This window comes from Dermochelys coriacea, chromosome 14 (assembly GCF_009764565.3).
Source record: "Dermochelys coriacea isolate rDerCor1 chromosome 14, rDerCor1.pri.v4, whole genome shotgun sequence".
Classification (NCBI taxonomy): domain Eukaryota; kingdom Metazoa; phylum Chordata; order Testudines; family Dermochelyidae; genus Dermochelys; species Dermochelys coriacea.
The window spans coordinates 36,359,922-36,386,049 of record NC_050081.1 but is presented as its reverse complement, the minus strand read 5'-3'; the positions used below and the strand labels follow the sequence as shown (position 1 = coordinate 36,386,049).

Sequence of the window (26,128 nt, the reverse complement as noted above, 5' to 3'; positions counted from 1 at the left end):
TCACCCCAGAGAACAGACCCTGCTGTAAGTTTGTCCAGGCTCTTAACTAACTGTGCCTGATAACGGTATCGGTCAGGGTGACCCCTTCACCCTCTGCACAATCAGTGTCCCTCTCTTCTCCCTCAATCTCCTACCAGGGACAACGGCATCTTGTTGCCCTCACGCTCACAATGTAACTGTATTTTAACCCAAATGACCCACACTGTTGCATAGTTGAAATGCAAATGAGGCTTGCTCCATACCAGCCATTTCTCTTTGCTCACCATCTGTGAGAAAAAAGTGCAGCAGAAAAGTGCCCTCTGTTACAGAGGCCTGGCCCATCTGGGGTTCTCAAGTAGTTCTGGGCTACTCTTCCGTTCACAAACAGATGTCAAGAGCAAGCTGTCTTCTCTCTAGGGCTTCAAGCTGTTCTCTGAACAGCATTAATCCTGATTCCCACTACCCCCAGCTTTAACTGCTAGACCAATGTTCCCTCTAATTTTTTCCATCCATGTGCGTAATGAATTTTGTTATGTGCACAATACTGAGGTAATGTGCGGCTGTGTGCCACCAGTAGAAACCAAAAACCAAGATACAATATATATTTTTAAAAAGTTACCATAGGGATCATTAATCCAGCCAGGACAGGTTAGGCATTTTGTACTCACTACTCAAAGAATGAAATTTAAGCGTAAAAGAGAAATAAAAATTCTAAAATACATAGACCAGAAAACTAAAACAACACACTTTGAAAGAAGTACCAAGAAGTAACAACAACACAAGTAAGTGTTGGGAGGTGAGCGTGAAACAGTGTGTGTGTGTGTGTGTGTGTGTGTGAGACAGACATGTGTTTCCCCTTTAAGTACGTTGCCCTTTTAAGTAGATCAGCAAGTTCAGACACAGCAGCAGCTACTAGCAAGCTCCCTCCGTCCCCTCCCCCCGCTCTGTTGAGATGGGGTACGGGGCAAGGGAACACCCTGACATCAGCACCCCTCTCCCCTTCCCCGCTCTACACAGCGAGCAGGAGGCTCCTGGGAGCAGCTCCAAGGCAGAGGGCACGAGCAGCACACGACAGTGGGGGGTAGGGACACCTGAACTGCGCGGCCACCCAGCTGTGCAGCTTACAGGGAACTTAGCACTAGACCCCACTGCCCTCCCAGAGCCTGGGATAGAACCCAGGAGTCCTGACTCCCAGTCTCCCCTCAAACCTACTTAAACCCCACTCCCCTCCTTGCTGGTGCTCAGTGCACAGTGAGGAAGAGCCGTACACATCACGGAGTCTAAGAAAATCGATGGTTTATTGATGACAAGTTGCAGGCCATTATACGATACAAGCCACAGAGACAGGTTCTTGCCCGGCCAGCTGGGACAGACCACAGCGCACACAATTGTCCCCACATTCCAGGGGAGCGGAGGTGGCTTCTTTGTACCCATGCCCCCAATGGGGACAGGAGCAGGGAGTGTGCCCCCCAGACCACAGAATACCCCCAGCTGATGAGTCACAGCCCCATCCCTGCAGGGATACCCCTCTGGGGGATAGGGGGGAGCTGGGGCCCATTGAACCTTTGACCTCCCTGCTGAGGTGACTAGCACTGGGGGGTGTCAGGGCAGGGGGGGATCAAGGCACCTTCTCCGCTGACACCCACCAGCTCATTACACCCATGGGTGCACCAAGTGAAATGCACTTCCACCCTGCGTGGAGATGGGGCCAGATTGAAACAGGCACCTCCTAGAGGGGAAAGATCCCGTGTACCATTCCCCCTCACACTGAGCCAGCTACCTACCCAAACTAATGGGGAAAGGCTCTGCGTCCCTTCCTGCTCTGCCTTGAGCCAGCCAGTCCCCGTCCTGGGCCACTAGTTACACACACAGCTAGTTAATGCATTACAAGCGGTGCCCCTCTCACCCCTCCTTCACACACAGCTACTCGAATATGGAGCCTTTCGAGGTGCCACACTGCCCTTCTCTGCCTGGGGCAGAAAAGCATCTCCCCAATGAGGCTCTGACCCCTCCTGGGCATGAATGAATCCTTGATACTTCCTCATCCATTGAGAGTCAGAATCTGAGCCCTCCATCCCAGCTCCTGCAAAATCTCCATTCCTAAAGAGCTGCCCTGCCTTGCCCCACCCCGGAGGTGGCTGCATCTCAGTGCTGGGTGAGCACATCCTTTGCTGATTTTCTGGGCAGCTGTTACCCAGAGATGGCTGCATTTCACGAAGTCTCACCTAGGCCACACTGTTTAGATTGGAAGCTCTTTGAGGCAAGGAGTATCTCTGACTACACACGGGCACACAACGCACAGCCCAATGTGGTCCTGATCTCAGCTGGGAACTAGCTACTACTGAAATACAAATAATCATCAGCTCCTGCGTAACCCAGGCGAGAGTATTCTCCCGCACAGTGACCAGGCGTGGCCGTATATTCTCAAAACACTAACCCAGACTTGCTAAAGACTCCCAGCAATAGACGCCCTCCCTTGGGAAGCAGCTACGCGGGTTAATCACCCATTCCGTGGAAAATCTGCATCTTGCCTCCACTCAGAATCTGTCTCACTTCAACTCCCGGCTGTCGGCTCCCATGTGGCTGCCGGTGGCTGGACTGAAAAGCTTTGGGTGGCAGAAACCTTCACCTGGGTGGGCATTTACGTTGAAGGGGCTCAGAAGGGTTGAACCCGAACTCAAAGGGGGACAGATCTGGAGCAGCCTGCGATAATTTAAGTAGCTCAACATGTGGTAACCAGGGTGTAATGTTTACTGTCTGCATATAAGCTCCTACCACTGGGAGTTTCACCTGTAGGCCGGTTGCTGTTCTAAAATCCGTTTCTCTCTTGTTATGCTCCATTCCTACTGTTAACAACAATCAATCCTTTGGTTTTGGGTCAAGGTGCCCAACGGACTGAACCTCGGGGGCCAACTTCCATAGGGCCTGCTGGAGAAGCACAGCTGATACTTGGGGTGCCATAGCCTGGGAAGCAGGCTAAGAGTGGGAAAATGGGGGAATCCCACCCCAGCAAAGGGAAGAGCTTGAGGGCCAGTGGGGGTGCACTCAGCTCAGAAAAGGAGCGAGAGGTGCAGTTAGCCCTGGAACGGCGATGGAGATTTCCGACCTGTAAACACGGGCAACACCAACTCACCCAGTTACCCTTGTATTGAGCCCAAAGACTTTAGACTAAAGCATTTAAATCCTTAGGGGACTTAATGTTAAGTGTCACAAGCAGAGATCAGGCAAGACCAATGTGCCACCGCTCTGCAACGGCAGGGAACATGAGGTCTGCGTTCTCCTCATCCAAACAGCCCCTGGTGGAAAGTCCTATTTAATTCCCCTCGGGGCCACTTCTTGAGCCAATCAGGGTTGAACGATTGGCTCTTCTAACCCCACAGCTGATATCTGAAAATGGTACAAGTCAGGGAGGAAACCAGCTCACTTGAGAATGAAAACCTTGCATGTGCCGCAGATACAACTCAGGGAGAAGAGACGGGGCCAGTTTTGACACAGTCGATTTCCAACTGTAACTGCGCGGTGACAGTTTTTTGGGCACCCCAGCCTACTTCCTTGCTTTAACTGAGTTCTTCATTGCCCAGAAATTATTTCCTCGCTTTTTCTTTTCTTCAAAAGACACATATGCAATTATTTCATGTTAAAAAGAGATCAGGGTGCAGAGCAGCACAGATATGGATGCACCTGATGGGTTATTAAAGAGTGAGTGGCAGAGGGCAAAGGAAGCATTGGAGGTGCATTTTCAAAGCTGCTGCAGTAGGGTGGAATGGAAGGAGTTGGGAACCGTGCAAGGTCTCCCGGTAATCCCAGAGTGGAGGCTATTAGGGAAACTTCACCCTCTCATTGAGGAAGCAGAGGGGAGTTCAGTATCTGTAGCCTATTCACTCATAGGCGTCTTCTGTTTAACACAGGTTAGAAAAAATGATCAGGTGGGTCCAATGACTTCCACCCCTGCCACAAACAAATCCCCAAACAGGCCTTCCCCAGAGAGTTCACCCCAGAGCAAGAGGGAAGACTCAGCCCAAAGGGACAGGAGTTGGTCAGTCCTAAACATTTCCTCTGGCCTAGACAAGAGTGACAGGTGATTTCCCAAGAAGATACACCACTATCAGGAGACCGAGAGGTTGTGTCCTCTGAAACAACCTGGAACACTGAGAAACAAGGCTCAACATGCTCCCTTTTCTGTGTACCGATTTATCATCTAGACTGCTACCCCTGCCTCTCTGCCGGCACCAGATCAGGCTGATGGTTCAGCTAGTGTGGCACCAGTTTGCCCTCCTAGAGTTGGGCACAGAACCCAGGAGTCTGGACACCCAGCCCCTCCGCTCTACTAGACACATCACTCCCCTCCCAGACCTGGGAATGAAACCAGGAGTCCTGACTCCCTGGACCTAATCGACTGGATCCCACCCTGCCTGCTTTGCTCCAGAAGGGGAATAAACTTGGGTCGTACAAGGCCAAGGATTCTCTCGTGCAGCACGCTCAAGGCCGCTGCCTTTCCCAAGGACTCACCTTGGACAGTCCAAATGTGATGCGTTTTCATGGGAGCCAGGTGGAAACAACACAGTTCCCTCCCTCCTCCCCCCCACCAAAAAAATCAGGAGACAAGTGCAAGAGGAGCCCAGGATCAAAGTGACTCAGCGACTGAGAACCCAGCCAGACAAGCAAGGATCTGCCCCCTTGAGTCCATTCCGGAGGGAGAGATAGGGCCACATCACGGAGGGAACAGAGTGATTTTGAGGGCGGGGCCACCCCGTAAATCTGTTGGATCCCTGTTTATCCAATAAATGAGCTGCCGACACCCCCAACATCCTTCGCAGCCTGTTTCCCCCAATTCTAATCAGAACCCCCACCCCTCCTGTTGCAGTCCATGGTGACTTATTAGCATCTACACACTCAAGAGAGATCCCCACGGGTTTAACCTGGGGGGGGGAAATTTACTAGTCCCTGGGTCCAGATCCCCCTCAACGGCAGGGTCCCCCCACTGCTAGATGGGGGGTAGTTCCTGCCCTTGGGGGGAACCCAGGGTCTTGTCCTTCGGGACTGCACTGGAGTCTGATGTCCGTGCTGGCCCCCGTTAGGGGGCGAGATGAGGGCGGTGGGGGTTGTCCCCCGCAGCCTGGAAAGGCAGAGGCGTCAGAGAGCTGTGAGATCCCCCCACCCCAGTCCATGCTGGGGGCAGAAGCGGGATCTAGCCACCTCCATCACTCCCTGTCCAGGAAGGCTGGCTGGCTGGAAGGCGGGGGGAAAATGGAACGGAGGAGTTCCTTCATGGCTGGTTCCAGCATGCACGGCAGGGGGCCGCAAAGCCCAACCCACGAGGGTTGGACTAAATCAGGGCATGGCCAGCGAGGCGCCCCCCGCAGTTTGCGGGGAGGGATGGGGCCTTCAGTAATCCACTTCCGGCCCCGCCCCGGCTCTCCCGGTTCACAAGCAGGGTCTCCAGGAAGGCAGTAAGAGCCACGGTGCTCATCACAGTCAGGGCATGCGGGTGCACAGCAGAAACCAGATTCATGCCTCCTGCCTAGCCCCAGTCTGCAGGGAGGCTGGAGCGAGTGGCCTCCAGCCCGGTCACTCCCAGTCCGTGGGGGTGCGGATGACGAGGGGGGCGGCATTCTTGCGTCCGGCGCGGATGCCCGGGTAGAAGAGGGGCCAGATCTTCTCGGTGAAGGTGTCCGTGAAGGTATAGATGTGGGAGCGGTCGGTCACGTTGTAGAAGGACACCCGCCCGGCCTCATAGTCCAGGAAGACGCCCACCCGCTTGGGCTTGACAAGGAGGTGCAGCGGGGTGAAGGGGGTGGTGGTGGCCGCGTACTTGTCGCCGTTCCACAGCCGCACTCGCCAGTAGCCCGTCTCGGGCAGGGCCATCAGTTCGCCTTTGCGGCTCACCGAGTCCTTGCAGACGCCCAAGGCCCAGTGCGTCTTGTCGCCCACCTCCACCTCCCAGTAGTGGCGGCCCGAGGTGAAGCCCTCGGTTGCCAGGACGCAGGGGTAGATGGTGAAGCGACGCGGGGTGTCAGGCAGGTCCCGCAGCCGCGTGTCCACAAACTTCACGCTCTTGCGGTCCTCGGAGAGCACCAGGTTGGGGTGGGCCGTCTCAGGATCCAGGGTCACGTCTCCTGGAGGGGGAGAGGGGCCGGGCAGTCAATCCTTTGCCCCACCCCATATTGCCCTTGGGGTTGCCCCACACCCAACCATCAACCCCACTGCCACTCCCTTCTCGAATCACCCCCTCCAAACCAAACCCCCACTCACCCCTCACCCAACCCCACTGCCGCCCCCTTCCCGAATCCCCCCTGTGCCAGGCCCATACCCCCTCCCAACCGACCCCCCGACTAACCTCACCCCAGCCCCTCCCAACCAACCTCCTCCCTCATCCCACCTGAAGTCCCCGCCAACCCTTCCCAAATCCCCTCCGTGCCAGTCCCCTCCGCCTCCAAACCGACCCAACTGATCCCCCCACCTCCTCCAAACCAGCCCCCCACTGACTCCCTCCAGCCAGTGCCCCCAGTCTCTCAGCCTCATGCCCCTCCTCCCCACAAACCTTCCCACAGCACCCTTTCTACTTCTCTTCCCCCTCCCCCACAATGGCCCCCAACTGCACTGGGAGGAGGGTCTACTCATTCTACCCCTCCCGGTTCTCGCTAACCAAGGCACCGACGCCTCCAGAGCCAGCAGGGTTCCCAGACCCTGTATGTTCTCTGGCGAACAGGGTGGGAGAGGGACCAGCCCCCCACGGCCAGGGAAGGAAGGGATCCCACCCAGGGAAGAGCCCTCAGCAGCCCCACTCACCGATCAGCCTCTTGATGATCTTGCGCAGGACGAAGTATTGCCGGGGGAAGCTGCAGAAATTCTTCTCTAGCTTGATGGGGACCGAGGCCAGTTCCATGGTCTGCACTGTCTCACACCTGAAGGGGGCGACACACAGCTAGCACCACACCAGCTGGGTCTGAGCTCCCAGCACAGGGGCCCACAGGGCCAGAGCCCTGGCCTACCCTATCCAAGGTACCTGTCTGCCACAGTCACTGTCCGATCTGAGCGCTGCATGGCCTGTAACATAGTTCTCCTCCAGGCACTCTGAGAGGAAGGGCAGGACTGTTAACATGGAGCATTTCAGAGACCCTTATCCTGCCTCACAAACCCTGCCTACACCTGAGACATAGGGCTAGGAGGGGGAAACTGAGGCACAGAGAAGCCAAACAATGAGCCAAGCCAGCAACAGAATCTAGGAGTCCTGACTCCGAGTCCCCCTTCCCCTGCTCTAACTAATAGACTCCACTCCCTTCCCAGAGTTCAGGAATCCTGGCTCCCAGGAGTCCTGACTCACAGCACCCCCCCACTCTAACCAGTGGACCGCACTCCCCTCCCAGAGCTGGGGATAGAACCCAGGAGTCCTGACTCCCAGCGCCCCCACGCTAAGCTACCAGACCCCATTCTGATATTTTGGTCCAAGACATGGGCTGGCTCAGTTGTTTGTCCATTCCTGCAGCTCTGACCCACCCACTATGCCCCCGCCCTGTTCAGATCCTTTCCCCTTTGAGTGCAGGGGTTTGGGCGGTGCTGTCTTCACCTCCCAGGGTGAGGGCTGGGAAATGGAGGCCTTACCTTTCCAGGGTGCTCTTTATGTCCTACAGGAAGAGAAAAGAAGTGGATCAAGGGAGGTTCTGGACTTAGTCAGACAGTATCCAAGCTGCCCAAACCCCAGGGCAGAACATATCTCCCACCACCTGCTCCCCAGAGAGATGCCCCATCAAGGCCCGTCCACCACCTATGCCAAGATCATCTCCTACATGCTATCCCCCAATGCTTTGCCTATCAGAGCTGAAGATGCCCCAATCAGGGCCCATCTCGCCAGTCCCAAAAGGTGGCCAGGGTTGGCCCCCTATATCCAGTGTTCTGGCCCATCCTGGTTTGAGACATCTCCAGCAAAGCAACGGATCTCCCAGACCTTCCCCCGGCATGACAGCCTCCTTGATGGGCAGTGGCTCAACCACAAAGCTCGTGGCTCAGCAGCGGAAGCTCTCGGCTCTTTGCACATCAGCATGAGACAGGATCTCAGGGGCCAGGTTTCCCCCACCATGTTGAGGACACCTGGGAGATACAAGGGCCTCCTCTGGGTCCGGCCAGAGCTCCAGTCGGAGCCCTTCTAAGATCCTCAGTGGGGCACCTCTAAGGAGCAGAGTAGACCAAGGAGTCGGGAAGTAGCTCTTGAGAGAGAGGTCCCTCCTCACAACAAAGTCATGCTGACCCATCCAAGTGGGTCCTGATGGCCAAAGCCTGGTCTACGCTTGTAGAATAGCTACACTGGTTGGGGGTGCGTGAGACTTTACTGACAGAGTTATGGCAAGGACAAGGTGGAGACTGGAACCAGTCTAACTTATTTCACTTTGCCAAAGTGGAATAAGCTACCCTGGTGCAAGCACTTGCAGGCCAGTAGAATGGTCTCAGTGCTAGGGGCAGACAAGGCCGAAGGAGGTGGCTGGTCCCTTGGCAGGAAGCGCCAAGGCAGAGGTGGCTAAATCTCCTTGTTATGGATTCTCCAGGAAGTCTTCCTCCAAAGCCAGCCAGGTATCTGAGGAACAAGCTCAGAATAGGCCCCGGAAGAAACTCTTGTGACAGGATGGAAATTCTGGGTGCCTCCTTGGATGGAGATGGAGCTCCATCCATATCTGTATGGAGATGTCCAACAGCGCCCCTCCACAGGCTCAGGAGACACCTGGGGTGGGAGCTCCAGGGATCGGATGGGAATTTTGGCTGCTTCCTGCAGCCTTAAGAGCTGGAAGTGGCTTGGGAGGAAGCTCTGGAGGACAGAGGTCCCTCAACTCCCCCACTCTGGAAACTCCAGACAGGGGCGCCATTTTGAGCCTCTCTGGAGGAAGCTCTGTGGGTAGGATGGAAATCTGCGTGCTTGCCTAGGGATTCAGCCACGTCCTACTGGGTACCAACCTAAGGGCCAGGAAAAGAGGATGCCCCTCAGGGCTCCTCACCTTGAGCATCTCGATGCCCGACTGCAGGCACTTCTCCTCAATCTCAGTGATGAGCTGGTTGAGGGAGAGGCGGTGGTCTGACAGCTGGGCCACGTTGTCCTTCAGCTTCTGCAGGATCTCCTTCTCCTCCTCCTCCAGTCGTCGGAGCAGCACCTGCTGCTCCTCCTCCAGGAACTGGTGCAGCTCTTCAAACTCACTCACAATCAGCTGCCGACGGCTCTCCACCTTTCTCTGCAGTGGCGGGGAGAGGGGAGGACCAAGCTGGAGTCAGGCACAGGGAAAGTCAGGATGGGCACCTGCCACACGGGGCAAGGGATGAGCCTGGGTCTCCCCCAGATCTGGCCTCAGAGAGGCAGAACAGGGGGTCTCCCCAGATCTGGCTACAGAGAAAGGGAGCAAGGGGTTTCACGCTGGGGATCTTTCCCCAGACTAGGGGGTCCCAGGTGATGGTGGTGGTGTTGCCCCTGATCCAACTAGAGGGATTATCCCAGGTGCATTTGTGTGGGATGTCTCCACAGAGTTGAACAGAGAGGGGCTGAGGAGCTGAGTGCAGTGGGAACCTGGCTGGGGCCTCTCTATATGTTGGCAGAGATGGTTATTCTCTTTGCAGAGCGTATAGGTAGATTGCTCCATTGGCTGTCAAAATGCAGCCACCTCTGGGGCGTGGCGTGGCGGCTGTGATACCGCGAGGCAAAGCCGCAGGATAGCGTGCGGGAGGATACAAAGGGGAGCCCCATATCCACCTGAAACCAGACTGCAGGGGGCTCATGGAGGCAGAATGGAGCCACCCGAGTTGGGATTTGGACCCCTCTGACTCCTGAGATAAGCGACAGGAGATCTTTTTTTTTTTTTTTTCCACCAAATGCATCCGATGAAGTGAGCTGTAGCTCACGAAAGCTTATGCTCTAATAAATTTGTTAGTCTCTAAGGTGCCACGGGTACTCCTTTTCTTTTTGCGAATACAGACTAACACGGCTGCTACTCTGAAAGGAGATCTTCACTCATCTCACACAAGCCAGGTTTCCAACATGTCTCATAGATGGCACTTCCAGAAGCACAGTGCCCCTTGCATCATGCTGGGGCATCGGGAGCCAGCACTGACTGTGAGGGGAGAGTGCCCCCTACTTAGGCCTCCCGCAGGTCTCCCATCCAAGCCGGGACCCTGCCCAACCCAGCTCCGCAACTCATGGCTGGATCAGCACATCTGACAGATGACCCAGCTGCAGGTGACAGAGCAAACCCCTGAGCCCCTGCCACCTGCCTTCAGCTCTCCGGGTTTCTTCTCCTCCTGGGATTTGCAGTGGGCAATGTCCTGCAGCTTCCGCTCCAGCGGCTCCAGACACTGCTGCAGCTTCTCCTGGGAGGACAAAGAACATTTAACAAGCTGGATCCAGCCAAAAGATTCAGGCTCAAATCAACAGTAACTAGATGGTCAGTTCCCTGGCATTTAGATGGGCCATGGATGGCGCTATGGCATGGAAAAGGGCTTACAGCTGTTGGGAGGCACAGTCAAGGCCAGAGAAGAACCCAGTCTCCTATGGACAGTCCAGTCTCAGTCCTCCATCATCTAACCGCTAGGGTCTACTCTCCTCACAAAGCTGGGGACAGAGCCCAGAAGTCCTGGCTCCCAGCCCCCACTGCTCTCACCCGCTAGACACCACTGGTGCTGCGCTCCCTCTTCTCCCCAGGGGAAAGGACTTCTGGGCGCATATCCCCTGGATCTCAGCACTGTGGTAATCAGAGCTGATTCTTTCCCAGTGAACTGTGGGAAAACTTGTCTGTCCTTCCGGGGACACAGGTGGCATTGTGGGAAGGCACTGGAGGACAACCAACTCTGGAGAGGTTTAGCCTGCATCCTCACTGGATGAGGGTGAGTGAAAGCGGCACCCGAGGGCTATGTATGGATGAGAGGGGTGGGTTAGAACTTGGGCTAGCTCTGCAGTGAAGACAGATACTAGAGGGACCCTGGGAAACTTTCTCCAGCTTATGGACTGTAGAGCCCCGGCCCTGGAGAAAGGGCCAGGTGTCACCTCTTGGGCAGCCTCTCACCTTGTACTCCAGGGAAGCGTCGTCCAGGGGCACCACGGTGTGGGAGCGGTGGTCGTGGGAGATCTCGCACACCAGGCAGACGGCCTCCTGGTCCTCCTTGCAGAAGAGGTTGAGCACTTCGTTGTGCTTCCCGCACAAGCTCTCGTCCCGCACCTTGCGCTTGGTGGCCTGCAGCTGCTTGGCAATCTCCACCATGTTGCCCAGCTGCCGGTTGGGCTTGAGGGTGCGGTGGCGGAAGGTCTTGCGGCAGACGGGACAGGGGAAGTCCCGGTTCAGCTCCTCCCACCAGCGGGTGATGCAGACCCGGCAGAAGTTGTGGCCGCAGTCGATGATGACCGGGTCCTTCAGGTACTCCAGGCAGACGGAGCAGCTAGCCTCCACCTGCAGGTTCTCCAGGGGGTTGGTGGTAGCCATGGTACCTATGAGACAAGGGGGAAATAGCTTTGTGGGAATGGGGGCCTTTCTCCTCCAGGGAGAGCCAGCTCTGATCTGGCCCCTGCACGGAGCGACTGACAGGCTTGAGGGTGTGTGGAATGGGACATGGGGCCCTTCCCCTCTAGGGGGCGCTGGCTCAGATCCAGCCCCAGGGCAGAGGGACTGGCTGGCTCAGGGTGTGTGTGGAATGGGACATGGGGCCTTTCATCGAACAGTCGGGAGGAGAGAGAAGATCCCACTCACTTTTTGGTTTCACTCCACAAGAATGGGTTGAGCATTCGCAGCGGGCTGCAGCGACGAGCCAGCAGCCGATCCCCAACACGCTCCGTGGATCTCTCTGAGGCTCTGGGCAAGTGGTGCCCTCTCCCACAATCTGGGCAGCGGAAAGCTGAGGACACAGAGTGTGGAAATGTGGATGTTGTATGGGAAACAATTCCATTACAAGGAGCCCAAACGTCACATGATCGTCAAGGGTCACCGGAGCACTCCTGTGTTATACACATGATCGGCTCTGAGGCACCACCCCCGAAAGTGGCTGCAGCTGATGCCCCCATCCCCCAGTTGAAGAGGAGATCAAGCTGGGTACTGTTGCTTCTTTGTGATTCACAGTGATGGTCTGAAAGGGCTAAACTAATTTCTTCCCCTTGCCTCCCATCCCACAATTAGAAATTCAAGTCCCGTCTACCCTGGAAGTCTCAGTGGAAGACTGGAGAACTGGTCGGATTTTATCACAGATACGAAGCAGGTCAAACTTGATCTACTGAAAAGAGAGATTTATACCCAGACTGCTTTAGAAACATCTTGGGGGTTCTGTTGACACCTACTTATGGACATAGGAAAGAGGACTGGGGGTCTTTTATCTCAATATCCTATCTCCAACTGGCCCGAGCATGAGATGGTTCAGAGGAAGACACAAGAGACAACCCCCCAGTGGCCAACGATGGGATAACATGTTCCTAGGAAAATCTGCCTCAACCCCAGTAGTCAGAAGTCGGTTCATGCCCCAGGAGGGTTTTTAGCTCAGCCAAAACTAGTTTAAAATATATTTGAATTATTATTATTGTTATGGGTTGGGTTAAACTTAACTGAAGCAAATGGATGAACCAGTCTCCTTCCATTCTGGATAAATTTAAGAAAACAAGCTCTTTTTCGGAACCAGATAGTTGAAACAATGGAAGCCACCACCCAAAACACAGGCACGGGTCATGGCCCCCCAAAAAGGAACACACTGCTGGTGAGTTAAGTGGTGGAGAGGATGTTGGAGCTGCGTATGTCTGTGAGAGAAGCAGCAGAAAGAGCAGAGAAGTTGACAGAAAAGACAGCAAGAATAAGCTATGCTCCATCTTGTCTCAGTGTGGGGCGGTGGCGTAGACTAGATGACTTTCTCGAGGTTCCTTCCAGCCCCACATTACGTTTCTAAGAAAGCTCAGGCCAGCCAGAAAAAGCAGCGGGAATGTGACCCTAAGAAAAAGCAGAGAGAGCGCTTTTGGGCAGAGTGCTGATGGAAAAGGGGCTTGAGACTGTTTCCTGTTTGATTTCTCCTGTGTTCAGGGAAACAGGACTTTGTAAATAAACAGGGACTGCATCAAAGAAACACTTGACTCCATCACCAATTTCTCCTCCTAAGGGTAACAACCTGCAGAGTTGGAACACTAGCTAACAGCTCAGGTCACAAAGGGGTAGCAGTTTTCCAACTCCATATATTTTTATTACCCATCTAAATGTCCAAAGCTATTTAGAATTCCACTAGCTCTTCACCTCAGCGATATCCTAAGGCAGGGGTCTCCAAACTTTATGAGACAAGGGCCATATTAGATTTTTGAAGGGGCTTCATGGGCCGAAGCGACTGTGAAAGAAATTAAATATATGCAAAATATATGCAAAATTGTTAAAAAAACAACACTGCTCTATTGTGCCAGTATTGCATTAAATTCTAAAGCAGACTCCCCTTTTTGGGTCTGCTCTGACCTGTGCGTGCTCCCTTCTCCCTGAGCCTGCTCTGATTAAGGAAATGACAAAGGATTGAAAGTTCGGCTGTACTTTGGGAGGAGAAGCTCCATGTTCCCATTGTTGGTTGGGACTGTTTGGTTCTATTAGTGCTGTAGTTAAAATTTAACCATTATGAAATTGTTAATTTCCATCTTCTTTACTCCATTTATTGGAGATGTAGTTAAGCATCTGGCTTGTATTTTTACTCTAAGTTGGCTCCCCTTTTGGGGGGACCCTGGCTCCCGGGGGCACTCACCCCTCCGCACAGCTCAGCTGAGCTACCTCCCCCCCCCGCACCAGCTGCTGCCGGTGGCCCCTCCCCCTGCCTGCTGGCCCTGTCCACTCAGCTGTTTGCTTCTCCCGTTGGTTGGAGGGCCGGACAAATGGAAACCCCGGGCCGGATCCGGCCCGCCGTTTGGAGACGCCCGTCCTAAGGCAGTAAGTTCCACAGCCTAACTGTGCAAAATATAGTACAGTAACTCCCCACTTAACGTCCTCTCGCTTTACGTTGTTTCGATCTTACGTCCCTGCTCAATTACAGAACATGCTCCATTTAAAGTTGTGCAATGCTTCGCTATAACGTCGTTTGGCTGCCTGCTTTGTCCACAGCTGGCAGCCCCCCATCAGCTCCCCTACGCGCTCCCCCCGCACAGCGCCTCCCACCCTCCCAGATCAGCGCCCTCCCGCTTCTCCCCCTGCCTCTTGCCCCAGCCTGGCATAAGATGGTTTGACGGAAGTGATGAATGGGGGTGTTTTATCTGGAACATGAGGAATAAAGTACAAAGACAGGTGGTGAAGAGAGATGTTTTGTCTGAAGCAGGAGGAGAAAAGTACAAGGGGAGGTAACAAACATGCCATGAAACAGGTAAGGTGACACCCAAGTTGTTTATCCCAGATTGTCTGTCTCAATCTATAAACATTGAGGTACCTCGCTGTAACCCTTTGGCAGTGGAAAGCCCTGCCATTGATGAGCTGGTCCATTGTCACGGGCGTACATGGAGTAACGTTCCTCTAGAGTGTGTGGAGAGCTAGCACCCTGCGTTGTTGGCAATAAACCTGGCCGAGCGCCTTCACCACTAAATCAAGTCTGTGGTCTTTCCGGACAGTTCGCTGGAGGTCTGCTGTGCCGTCTACCTGGCCAGAGCTGGTATCTAGCACGCACAGAGAACACACACGCAGCCAACAACTGACAACACTGGTGACCCCGACCGCTGATTTGGTAAGTAGGTGAGCTTCCCCCTGTAGGAATTGCGGTCTAACATGGCAGAAAACCCCGAGTTAGGGAATCCCCTTATCCCCTCCGTAGCAGGGCGGTCACCCCGCTCCGGCATGGAAAGGGTTAAAAGCCAGCTCTTAGAGAGGGCTGGGGCTGAAAGCAGTGAGGGAGGCTGATTGGGTTGGCAGCCGCAGGTGTGGCCACACCCAATTAGGGTCCAGCTGGCCCTGATAAAAGGGCTGGGAGCCATGTAGAAGGAGTCTCACTTCAGTAGTGGAGTAGGAAGGACCTGGCTGCTGGCTAGAGAAGTGTATCTCAAACAGAACCGTGCTGGAGAAGGACAGGCAGAGCTGGGGAACAGGGCCAGTCGAGGCCCCAAGGCCTGTGGGGGTACTGAGGCTGCAGTGGTGCAGCCAGGCCAGGAAAAGGCAGCAGGTCCAAACCCCCTTGCCAATCATGAGTGGCCATTTTAGACTACAATTTGCCCCTGAGAAAAGGAGCTAGATGAAGACTGGCAGTCAGTCTCTGAGGCAAGGTGACATTATGAGTGTAATAGAATATCTCACTGAAAGGTGACAGGGCCAGAAAGAATTAATTAACTCACAAACTGACCTGACCCATGGCTGAACTTTAAAGATTGGTTAGGAAGATATGTAAATGAATAGAGCTTGGAAATGCAAGTCTGCATTGTTAGAGATAAAAGGGTAGATGTTTGTTCAGGTCTTGTGACGTAAGCAACCAAGTCTTGTCTATTGCTATAGCTTTGAATCAAAGCTATAAGAGGAATATTAACATTTATGAAGCCACTTGAGTGAAAAAGTATTATTGTCTATATGTCTCTTTGAAGGTTGTGGTAACCTGTATCTGAACTGTTTAATGGATAAATTATCCTGTGCTAATTTCCATGATGTTTAGGAGAAGGGAAGTTAAGCCTATTGTTTTCTCAGGCCAAGAGGCTGCTGGAAATGTATAAATACTCTGGGACACAATCCTTCTTCATCTCAGATCTGCTCTGGGTTTCAAGAGGGGGAAACCTTAAATCATAAGGATTGAGATCCCCATTCACTAACTGGAGTCACCCTGAATATGGACACTGGACTATAACCTATAGACTATTTCCAAAAGGACTTCTGGCAACTACAAGCTCATCTCTGCTATGTATCTGAACCTCAAGAATTGAATTCAAGTCTGTAGGTATATTGATCTCTTAACCAACACTCTCGCTTTTTTTTTTTTTAAATAAATTTTACTTTAGTTAACAAGAATGGACTATAAGCATGTATTTTGGATAAGATCTAAGTTATAATTGGACCTGGATGTGTGGCTGATCCTTTGGGATTGGAAGAACCTTTTCTTTTATATGATGAGATAAGATTTTCAGTAATCATCATCATATCTACCTGTGTGTCTGGATGGAGGCCTAAGGCTGGGCACTTTAAGGGAACTATGTTGTTTGGACTTCTGAGTAACCAGTGAAGTAATACAGGAGCTGTTTTGTGCTGGCTGGGTAAATCTAAGTATTGGAATATCCACCAGCTTTTGGGGTTTGTCTACCCCGTTTTGTTTGCAGTTCACCCTAATTGAGTGACCTCAGCTGCTCCCACGGGCTGCATCGTTACAGGGGGATTGGGGTTCCCCAGGGAGGGGAGTACCCCTGAGTGTGGGGTCCTGCTAGGGGGCAATGCCTGAGCAAAGGGGCACCGTGGGCTGGGAGGGACGTGGGGCCTGAACTAAAGTGTGGTGGAAAAAAGGAAGAAGTAGGTGGCAGCAAGGGAGACACTGGCCAGCAGCAGGCACTGTGAAGCTTGAAGAGTTAATTCCGAGACCAACCAGCAGGAGACGCCACGCCGGGGAATGCTCCGCCTTGCTACACCCTCCCTTCCAATCTCCAGAGTCTGATGAAGTATGGATGCGCTGGGTAGGAGAGTCACATGTGTTCAAAAAAGACAGTGCAGAAATGTGGACTGGAATATGTAAAGCGATAGCAGAGACCAAGGCTTTAAAAAATAACAAATGACCACGGCTGTTAAATGGTTCAGACAACATGCCCCAGGACTGGCAGGGCAAGTAGCAGAAACCAAAAAAGAGATAAAAGAAGCTACAAACACAACAGAGCACACTGGAAAGCACAGGAACAGAACAGAAAATTGGAAACAGCTGTAGAAAAACTGCAAAAAAGAAGTGCCATCCCCTCGTAATAAACCTTGGTGGGCGAAACTGGGCTTCAGGAATTTAGATAATGCTTGAAGAACTGGGACAGAAATGGGGAAAAGGTGGTCTGAGCAAAATTAAAAGATGGAACATGGAGAGTCTGGAATGGGTGTTGCAGTGGAGACATTGGGAATGACCAAGTGCACAAGAGGAAAAGGTAGCAAACAATACTTCCACTGCATCGGTAAATCAGGAGAAACCGGTAGGGTACACAGAGCACCTTAAGACAGCGTTTTTCAAACCGTGGGTCGCGGCACATAAGGTGCTGGGTTGCAGCAGCTCTGATCAGCATGGCTGACCGGGAGGTTAAAAGTCCCAAGGACGGTGCTGCCGAGCTAAGAGAGGCTAGTGCCCACCTTTTCCGACGCAGCGCTGTGCCCCGGAAGCGGCCAGCAATGGGTCTGGCTCCTGGGGGGACGGGACTCCAGGCGCTGCCCCCACCCCAAGCACCGGCTCCGCACTCCCATTGGCCGGCTTTCAGCCAATGGGAACTGGGGGGATGGGGGGAGGGTGCTTGCACACCGCTGCCTAGGAACCAGGCCTGCTGCTGGCAGCTTCTGGGGCGCAGCGTGGTTCGCAGTGCCAGGACAGGCAGGAAGCCTGCCACTGCACCCCAGCTGCACAGCTGACCGGGAACTGCCAGAGGTAAGTCTACACCCCAACCCCGTGCCCCAATCCCCTGCCCCAATGCTGAGACCCCCAAACCCAGAGCCCCTCCTGCAACCCAAACCCCTCCTCTCTGGCCCCAGCTCAGAGCCCTGACCCCCTTCCGCACCCCAATCCCCTGCCACAGCCCAGAGCCCCCTCCCACGCCCTGAACCCCTCATTCCCCCACCCCAACCCTCTGCCCCAGCCCCTTGCACAGCGCAAACCCCTCATCCCCAGCTCCACTGGGTCGTGGGCATGAACAATTTTCTTCAACTGGGTCCCCAGAAAAAAAGTTTGAAAACCACTGCCTTAAGAGACATGATCCCAGGGGAGTGGATACAAAAGAATTACATAGTGAAAAACTGAGAGGATGAGGAATCAAAGAATTAACGCATGGAGTTGCCCAGAAATGGTTCACTGCAGCAGAGAAAGGCACTCCTGCAATCCATTTGGCAGGCAGACAAACAGACACTGGGGGACCAAATTCAGGTTTTGTAAGAGCAGATAAAGACCCCCCATTCTCCTCTGAGCTAGTATAAAAACCAGGGGTGCGGTTCCCAATTGCTTCAACCCACTGAGCCCCACTCCTCGCTCACAGCTAATGATGTAATCTTCTCTCTCAAACATTTGTACATACCCCTTAGTTTTCCTTTATATCCTCTGTTTGCTAAACTTGCTGCTCCTGCCTGTACTTTAAAATGACCTCACAGAGTTAATTGATCTCTCTTGGCTCAGGTCTCCATCCCTTCCTAGTTTCAGAGTGTATTCGCAAAAAGAAAAGGAGTACTTGTGGCACCTTAGAGACTAACAAATTTATTAGAGCTTAAGCTTTCGTGAGCATCCGATGAAGTGAGCTGTAGCTCACGAAAGCTTATGCTCTAATAAATGTGTTAGTCTCTAAGGTGCCACAAGTACTCCTTTTCTTTTTAATTTCAGAGTGGTAGCCTGTTAGTCTGTATCAGCAAAAATAAGGATGAGTCCTTGTGGCACCTTAGAGACTAACACATTTATTTGGGCGCCTCCCTTCCTAGGTTACTTCCCCCTCCCCACCCCCAGACCTCTCTTCACTTCTGCCCTCTCTTTGTTTTAAAAGTTGTAGTTATTACAGAAAGAGGAAGCAACTGCAAACAAAACAGAGAAAACAAAAAAACTGTATTCTAAATAAGCCCAGCGAATTAATTATTTTAACCCTTCAGGAATGCAACAGCTGGAATTACTCCTAACTTTCTTAAGGACACGGCTGTCAAGCAACAGAAATGCAGACTCTGCTTCTAATCCTAACTCCGGACTAATATTTGAAACACGGGTTTTCCTTATTTCCATACAGCAGAGTTTTTAAAATAAAATATAAAGCAATGAAAAATGCCTAACTTACTAAATTAATATAACAAAGTGGCAAATAACTTGATATACATTTTTATCAATTCTTATTAAAAGTTTAAAAAAATACAACTGGCTTATTTAGATGTTTAACTTCTGGTTATCTGTTTGTTTTCTAAAATGCATTGCTTTAATAACTAAGCTCTTAACATCTTATCTTGTCTAGTTATGAAAACAATTCCAGCACCATTCACCTTTAATTGTAAGGTTGTCCTGTATGTCACGTATGCTGTCCTGTGCTGTATGTTTTGTTTTAATTTTGTTGCAGAAAAAGTTAATGTAATAGTGGTACCACGCTATTTTAATATCATGGTGGGACAACCATCATAATACTAATTTTTTTGCAAAGCTCAAAAAGGCCTCAGTTATAAATATATGTACATATATTTCTGCCCAACAAATAATGCAATTGCAAACAAAAATGATTTTTTTTATTAATCACAGGAAAAAACGCAAGGGGAAACCTCAACATTAATGTAAAGGTATTAACACAATATCAATTTCTTATTTGGGCTTTTATAAACTTGTTTTCACCGTTATTAAATATTTAAATATAGTTATAAGAATGCCATAGAAAAAATGTCAAAAAATATAACAATATATACCATGCCTGGTTATGCTGTAAAATGTTAAAGCTAACCAAACAATTTCACCAGGTTTCCACCTTTGTCTCCCAAATACAACCAAGCATCATGAAAGTTTTATACCCTCCATAGACCTGCATTTGAAATTCACTTTCGTTTAATTTTTATACTCCTTTTATATTATGCTAAAGGGAAGTAGTGGTTAGTAAAGTTTGTGCTTTCAAACAGTTAACAAAGGTGGAATTGGGATCACAAGCAAATTAATTTTAAAAAGCTTGGTAAAAATTCTGTTACTAACTTTTCCTAAAACAGAGTGCTCAGCCGGGGAGAGCCTGTCAAAAATATAAAGGGAAGGGTAAACACCTTTAAAATCTCTCCTGGCCAGAGGAAAAACCCTTTCACCTGTAAAGGGTTAAGAAACTAGGATAACCTCGCTGGCACCTGACCAAAATGACCAATGAGGAGACAAGATATTTTCAAAGCTGGAGGGGGGGAGAAACAAAGGCTCTCTCTCTGTGTGATGCTTTTGCCGGGAACAGAAAGGAATGGAGTCTTAGAACTTAGTAAGTAATCTAGCTAGATGCGTGTTAGATTCTGTTTTGTTTAAATGGCTGATAAAATAGCTGTGCTGAATGGAATGTATATTCCTGTTTTTGTGTCTTTTTGTAATTTAAGGTTTTGCCGAGAGGGATTCTCTATGTTTTGAATCTGATTATCCTGTAAGGTATTTACCATCCTGATTTTACAGAGGTGATTTTTACTTTTTTTCTTCTATAAAAATTCTTCTTTTAAGAACCTGATTGTTCTTAAGATCCTAGGGGTTGGGTCTGTGTTCACTTATGCAAATTGGTGAGGACTTTTATCAAGCCTTCCCCAGGAAAGGGGGTGTAGGGTTTGAGGAGGATTTTTTGGGGGAAAGACACTTCCAAGCGGGCTTTTTCCCAGTTATATATCTGTTAGACGCTTGGTGGTGGTGGTGGCAGCAATAAAGTCCAAGTGCAAAAGGTAAAATAGTTTGTACCTTAGGGAAGTTTTAACCCAAGCTGGTAAAAATACCAGGAGGTTTTCATGCAGGTCCTCACATCTGTACCCTAGAGTTCAGAGTGGGGAAGGAACCTTGACAGAGCCATACACCTTCTCACAGAAGACTGTGAGCACCCATTTTAGCAGTTGAGTATTATATTATGAAAAAATTGGTAATGCATACATTTACTAAAAAGGAATGTCTATGCAACAAAAGCAAAAGTATCTAAAATAGGTCTATTTGTGCTAAAGAATTGGGAAAATCATAACACAAGCATCCCTTGTGTTTATAAAAGACTTGGTTCCTATTACAGTGTAAACAAACTAAGTTAATCTGTGTACTAAATTGGGTTATTGAAAACAAGAGAAATGTACAAGCAAACAAGCCAAACATTTACTATGTTAACCAACTTAAGCTGTTTAAGGGTGCATCCCACAGACCAAAGATTCCAGAAGATATCAATGCACAGTGAAGAAACCCCCTGGCATCAAGAAAGAAAAATGAAGTGCTTTATAAACAACAGACTGGTCAAGTACACCTCAGACTACCATATTATGGACAATTCAGTAGGCAATCAGCTAGAATCCACTAGTTGGACCAGGTCTAACTGCCATTTAAACTGTATCTTACTGAGCAAAGTGAATTCATATGCCTGTGGTTTTATTGTGTAAAAAGCAACTGTGTTGTTGCCATATATTTTGTTAATTGATATACTAGCATCTTATCAGGAATGTGCACAAGACTTAAGGGCTGGGTAAAAGACTATTCAGCAGTCTGGGATCTCTTAAAATAGGTGACTCCAAAATCTAGAGGGAATTATGGGTTGCATTTCAAGATTGACTCTGGAGACCAATTTGGAACAGGGACAGTATGAAAATTTATATAACAAAACATTAACTATTTTGACCATCAGGCAGTGGAATCTGTTTCTGAAACTGTAATTCATGATCTTAAGGGCCTAGTTACTGAAGAAACAGTGCAACATTTACAATGTGCATGACATTGCTAAACTGTTTAAGCAAACACAAGTAAAAATTAACAAACTAATGGCAGCAAACAATATGAAGGCAAGAAAAAAAACCCCAAATTGGTAAAGATATTATTTATATTACTTATGAGAGTTACATAGTAACTTCCATAACCAACTCATTAGAGAACATTAAAAAAAGCCAGAGAAAATTGCCTAACCTTATTAGTAATTCACAGCTAACTAGCTTTGCGCTCAGTGTACAACAAAAACAGTGTTGAACTGACAATATGTCAGGTCATATGGACAAATTCCCTGTTAGCACCAGTCATAATTTGGAGTCAATGACAGTGCATCCTCACTGAGGCACATGCTATTTAATACAATCTTGTTCCAAAATTAAATCCCTGACATAGCAATACTTGATAACCTACTTAATGGACAGTAATCAATTTATCTGGTAGACAGCGAGTTTCAGAGTTCAACAAGTTTCAGAGTAGCAGCCATGTTAGTCTGTATTCGCAAAAAGAAAAGGAGTACTTGTGGCACCTTAGAGACTAACAAATTTATTTGAGCATGAGCTGTAGCTCACGAAAGCTTATGCTCAAATAAATTTGTTAGTCTCTAAGGTGCCACAAGTACTCCTTTTCTTTTTTTACAGATAAGTGAGCCACTCCTGTTTCCTGCCCAGTGAAAATTACTGCTGGATGTCACCACTGGGTAAGGGAAACCTATAACGTGGATGGGCAATACCGTATAGTAACAGATTACAGAAAATGTATATACGAAGACCTCATTTGTGATGTCACTACTCCAAATTTTTGGTTTATTCCTCATACACATAGCACTGTGGGACACATTGTAATAATGTCTACTGCAGTATTTCAGAACAACTCTAAAACTATATCTTTAACCAAAGTCCCGGAGCTAACGTTTCTAGGCCCACTAAGAACACTGCAAATGAAAATCTAATTGAATGAATCTTCAGGCCAAAGGACAGACGGAATGAATGTGTGAATGGTAATGTAAGGTGGCCATGTAACAGTGTTTAGCCCTCTGGGTCATCCGAAATTCATGCATTATGGTTTTCCCAGGGATGATGGGTAAACATCCTCCCTGGAAAAAGCCATAAGGAGGGCCAATATAGTAGGAAGACAGAGCCTGAAGCATGGGCCTGGTGAAAGACTTGAGGCCTGAACCAAAGTCAGCAAAAGTTATGCTATGAGCAAAAGTCAGGCCCTGTCAAAAAGCAGATGCTTGTCAGCAAGTTCACTGTACGGTACATAAACTTGGCACAAGTACAGCTGGCACTGCAAAAACACACTGAATATGTAAACACATTCCAGCAGGCCAGCACAGGGACACCCCAGCCTGGCACAAGATGGTTTGACAGAAGCGATGAATGGGGGGGTGTTTTATCTAGAACATGAGGAGTAAACCACAAAGATGGGTGGTTAATAGGGATGTTTTGTCTGAAGCATCACGATAAAGGTACAAGGGGAGACGGCAAACATGTCATGAAACATGTAAAGTGACACACAAGTTGCTTATCCCCGATTGTTTGTCTCAGTCTATAAATGTTGAGGTACCTCGCCGAAACCCTTTGTCCAGGCTAGGCGGCAGTGGTAAGTCCCACCACTGACTGAGCTGGTCCTTTGTCATGGGCACACATATAATAGTATTCCTGTAGAGTCTATGGGGTGCTAGTACCGTGCTTTGTCGGCAATAAAGCTGGCTAAGCACCTGAGTTTGTGGTTTTTTTGGGCAGTTCAATGAAGGTCTGCTCTGCCATCTACCTGGCCAGAGCCAGTACAGCACACAGAGAGAACACACACGCAGCCAACAACTGACAACAAGAACTAGATCTCAATTAGCACCTAAAGGCACTAAAGAGAAATCAACCTCTTTGTCCATACATTGACTAGTGCACCATGGGAATCCTGGAACAGCTATCCCCAAATGCCCAGAGCCCAAGAGATTGCTTCTTGGGTTGCATTAACATGAGTGTCATATGTAAGACATGGAAGGTGACTGTCCTGCTCAACTCAGCATTGGTGAGGCCTTAGCTGGAATATTGTGTATAATTCTGGGCATGCTTTGGGAAAGAGGTGGACAAGCTGCAAGAGAGTTCAGAGGAGGGCTCAGAAACCTGGCCTATGAGGAAAGGTTAAAATCAGGGATGTCAGGGATGGCCTAGGTTTACTTGGTCCCTCCTCAGAACAGGGGGCTGGACTTGATGACTTTCTGAGGTCCCTTCCAGCTCACACTTATATGAGTCTCACTAACCTTATTATTTCCCTGTGAGATAGCCTATTAAGAATAAAAGTGGCTTGTACAGACAAACACTACACAAGAGGGCCTACCCCAGGCTGCTCACAATTTCCCACTTACATTAAGGCCTTAGGGGGAAGTTTGTTGTTATTTATTATGCTAACACCTAGAGATCAGGGACCCTGGTACAAAGAGATCGTAAGAGCCAGTCCCTGACCTGAGGAGTTTACAGTCTAACTAGACAGGACGGGAGATGGAAATGAAGGCACAGCCAGAGAATCTGACTTGTCCAAAGTCAGTAGCAGAGCCAGGAACAGGAGACTGGAGTTCTGATTACCAGTCCAGTGCTCTATCCATTGGACTATGCTTCCTATCCAAGGTGTAATTCATGATGTGCTTTTCTACCTCCATAGCACAGATTTTGAAGCCACTAGGGAAGGACAAAATTAACTGGGTTTCTGCTCGTTTTTAAAACTGCTTCTTTATGAGGAAGGCAGCCTGCAAAGGGAGTCAGCGGGGTAAAAGAAAATAATTTTATTTAGAAATCCTGATCTTATTTACCGCATTTTTTCCCCTCACAAAAGACTATTAATGGCAGAAAGGTTTACGCCAAGCGACAAATCTTTAACACAGAACTTCCCTCCCACCTGTTGACTGGGCATTTGAGTTAAGTGAGTGTTACCAGAACATTTTTTTTTTTTAAAAGAGATTTCTGTTTAATTGAGTGAAGGGCACTTGTGGTGGAGACTGGGGGTCCTCTGAAGTTGCTGGGGAAGAACTAGCGAGGTGGACTCACTATACTGGGAAGAAGAAACAGGAATATCTAGGGCAGTGGTTCTTGATCAGGGGTACGCAGAGATCTTCCATCAACTCATCTAGATATTTGCCTTATTTTGCAACAGGCTACATAAAAAGCAATAGCAAAGTCAGTACACACTAAAATTTCATACAGACCATGACTTGTTTTTACTGCTCTATAGACTATACGCTGAAATGTAAGCACAATATTGATAGTCCAAAGGATTTATTTTATAATTCTCTGGTAAAAATGAGAAAATCAACAATTTTTCAGTAGTAGTGACTGTGACACTTTTTTTGTATTTTCAGGTCTGATTTTGTGAGCAAGTCTTTTTTAAGTGAGGTGAAACTTGGGGGCATGCAAGAGAAATCAGACTCCTGAAAGGGGCACACTCGCCTGGAAACGTTGAGAGCCACCACCCTAGGGGATGCTGTATCTCTGCATTGCAATTAGTGTGTGTGTGTGTGTGGGAAGAGCAGGGAGGTGGGGGATGAATTATTGCAGCTGATCTCTGGGGCTGAGTGAAAGAGCTGAGGTGGAACTGGTAAGCTAGGGAGGGGGCGGGGGGGCTGTTGGTACCATTTCTTTGGAAGCAGTGAATCCGTGAACCCTGCTGAATGACGCCTGCTGCTTTGCTGGGGGGAGATGGGTGGGGAGCTGGGGGAGGCAATAGGAGAGTCTCTGCCCTGATTGTTGGGGGGGGGTATCTCCCATGAATGTGAGGCAGTGGGAGGGGTCTCTCCTGGGATGGGGGAGAGGGGATCTCTCTCTCTCTCTCTCTCTCTCTCTCTCTCTCTCTCCTGGAACACGGGGAGGGGACGGGCGGGTCCCCCTTGACAGGGGGGGTATCTCTCTCCCCGCGGCTGGAGCGGGGGGGGAGGGGTAATTACGGTGGGTCACACAGAAACCCCCCCGCACTCACCTCCGCCCGCCTCCTCCTCCTGGTGGGGACACAGGAGCCCAGGGCTGCCCCGGTCTGGGCCCAGGGCGGAAGTGACGACACGGAGGCTAAGGCCGCCCGCCCCCCAGCGGAAACTCTACGGTGGTGAGGGAGGAAGGGTGTCGGGTTTCCGGCCACAGAGCGGAAGTCCCTGCGCCGACCTTTCACGGGGCTCTTCGCCCTCACCGGAAGTGACGCCAGCCGGCGGCTTCCATAAGTGGACAGTCGAAAGCAGGAAGTGGGTCTGCCCCGACCGGAAACGGCCGCGCCTTCTCTCGTCGCCTTGTATATGGAGCGTACCAAATTCATACCCCCCTTTGTGGAATGTACCAAATTCATACCTTTTCCCCCCCCCGTTTGTGAAGCATACCAATCTCATAGCCGCTCCTTTGTGGCATGTACCAAATTCATAGCCCCCCCCTTTTGTGGAGCATCCCAAATTTCATAGCCTCCCCTTTGTAGGCTGTACCAAATTCACACCGTCCCCCTTTGTGGAACATATCAAACGTCCCTTTGTGGAATGTACCAATTTCGTGCCCACCCCTTTGCGGAATGTACCAAATGCCTATTCCCCCTCCCCCCCATGTGGAGCATACCAAGCTGAGCTCCCTCCCACCACCCTGTGTCCCCTCCCACGTGGGTGTGGGTTTTT

The 26,128-nt window shown here is 50.2% G+C and overlaps 1 protein-coding gene, 1 long non-coding RNA gene and 1 pseudogene across 4 annotated transcripts; 2 read left to right on the top strand and 1 right to left on the bottom strand.

The window, feature by feature from the left end:
• The window catches only part of LOC119842653, a 1,040,433-nt pseudogene that overhangs the window by 600,168 nt on the left and 414,137 nt on the right, over window positions 1-26,128 (top strand).
• Window positions 1,259-25,625, bottom strand: LOC119842963 (E3 ubiquitin-protein ligase TRIM39-like). 3 transcript variants are annotated; one of them, XM_038371831.2, is made up of 8 exons: window positions 25,459-25,625; window positions 11,691-11,835; window positions 11,013-11,431; window positions 10,225-10,320; window positions 8,964-9,194; window positions 7,582-7,604; window positions 6,769-6,884; window positions 1,259-6,095 (listed from the first exon to the last, which is right to left on the bottom strand). In XM_038371831.2, the coding sequence occupies exons 3-8, from the start codon at window positions 11,424-11,426 to the stop codon at window positions 5,548-5,550; spliced, it is 1,428 nt and encodes a 475-aa protein (XP_038227759.1). In that variant the 5' UTR covers window positions 11,427-11,431; window positions 11,691-11,835; window positions 25,459-25,625; the 3' UTR covers window positions 1,259-5,547. The 3 variants fall into 3 exon arrangements, with proteins under 3 accessions (XP_038227759.1, XP_043352805.1, XP_043352806.1); XM_043496870.1 differs by lacking the exon at window positions 25,459-25,625 and adding an exon at window positions 18,149-18,274; XM_043496871.1 differs by lacking the exon at window positions 11,691-11,835 and having other exon boundaries at window positions 25,459-25,573.
• On the top strand, window positions 13,506-23,943 carry LOC122456673. Its single transcript, XR_006275664.1, has 3 exons — window positions 13,506-13,647; window positions 14,274-14,278; window positions 23,931-23,943. It is a non-coding gene; the product is annotated as an uncharacterized LOC122456673 (long non-coding RNA).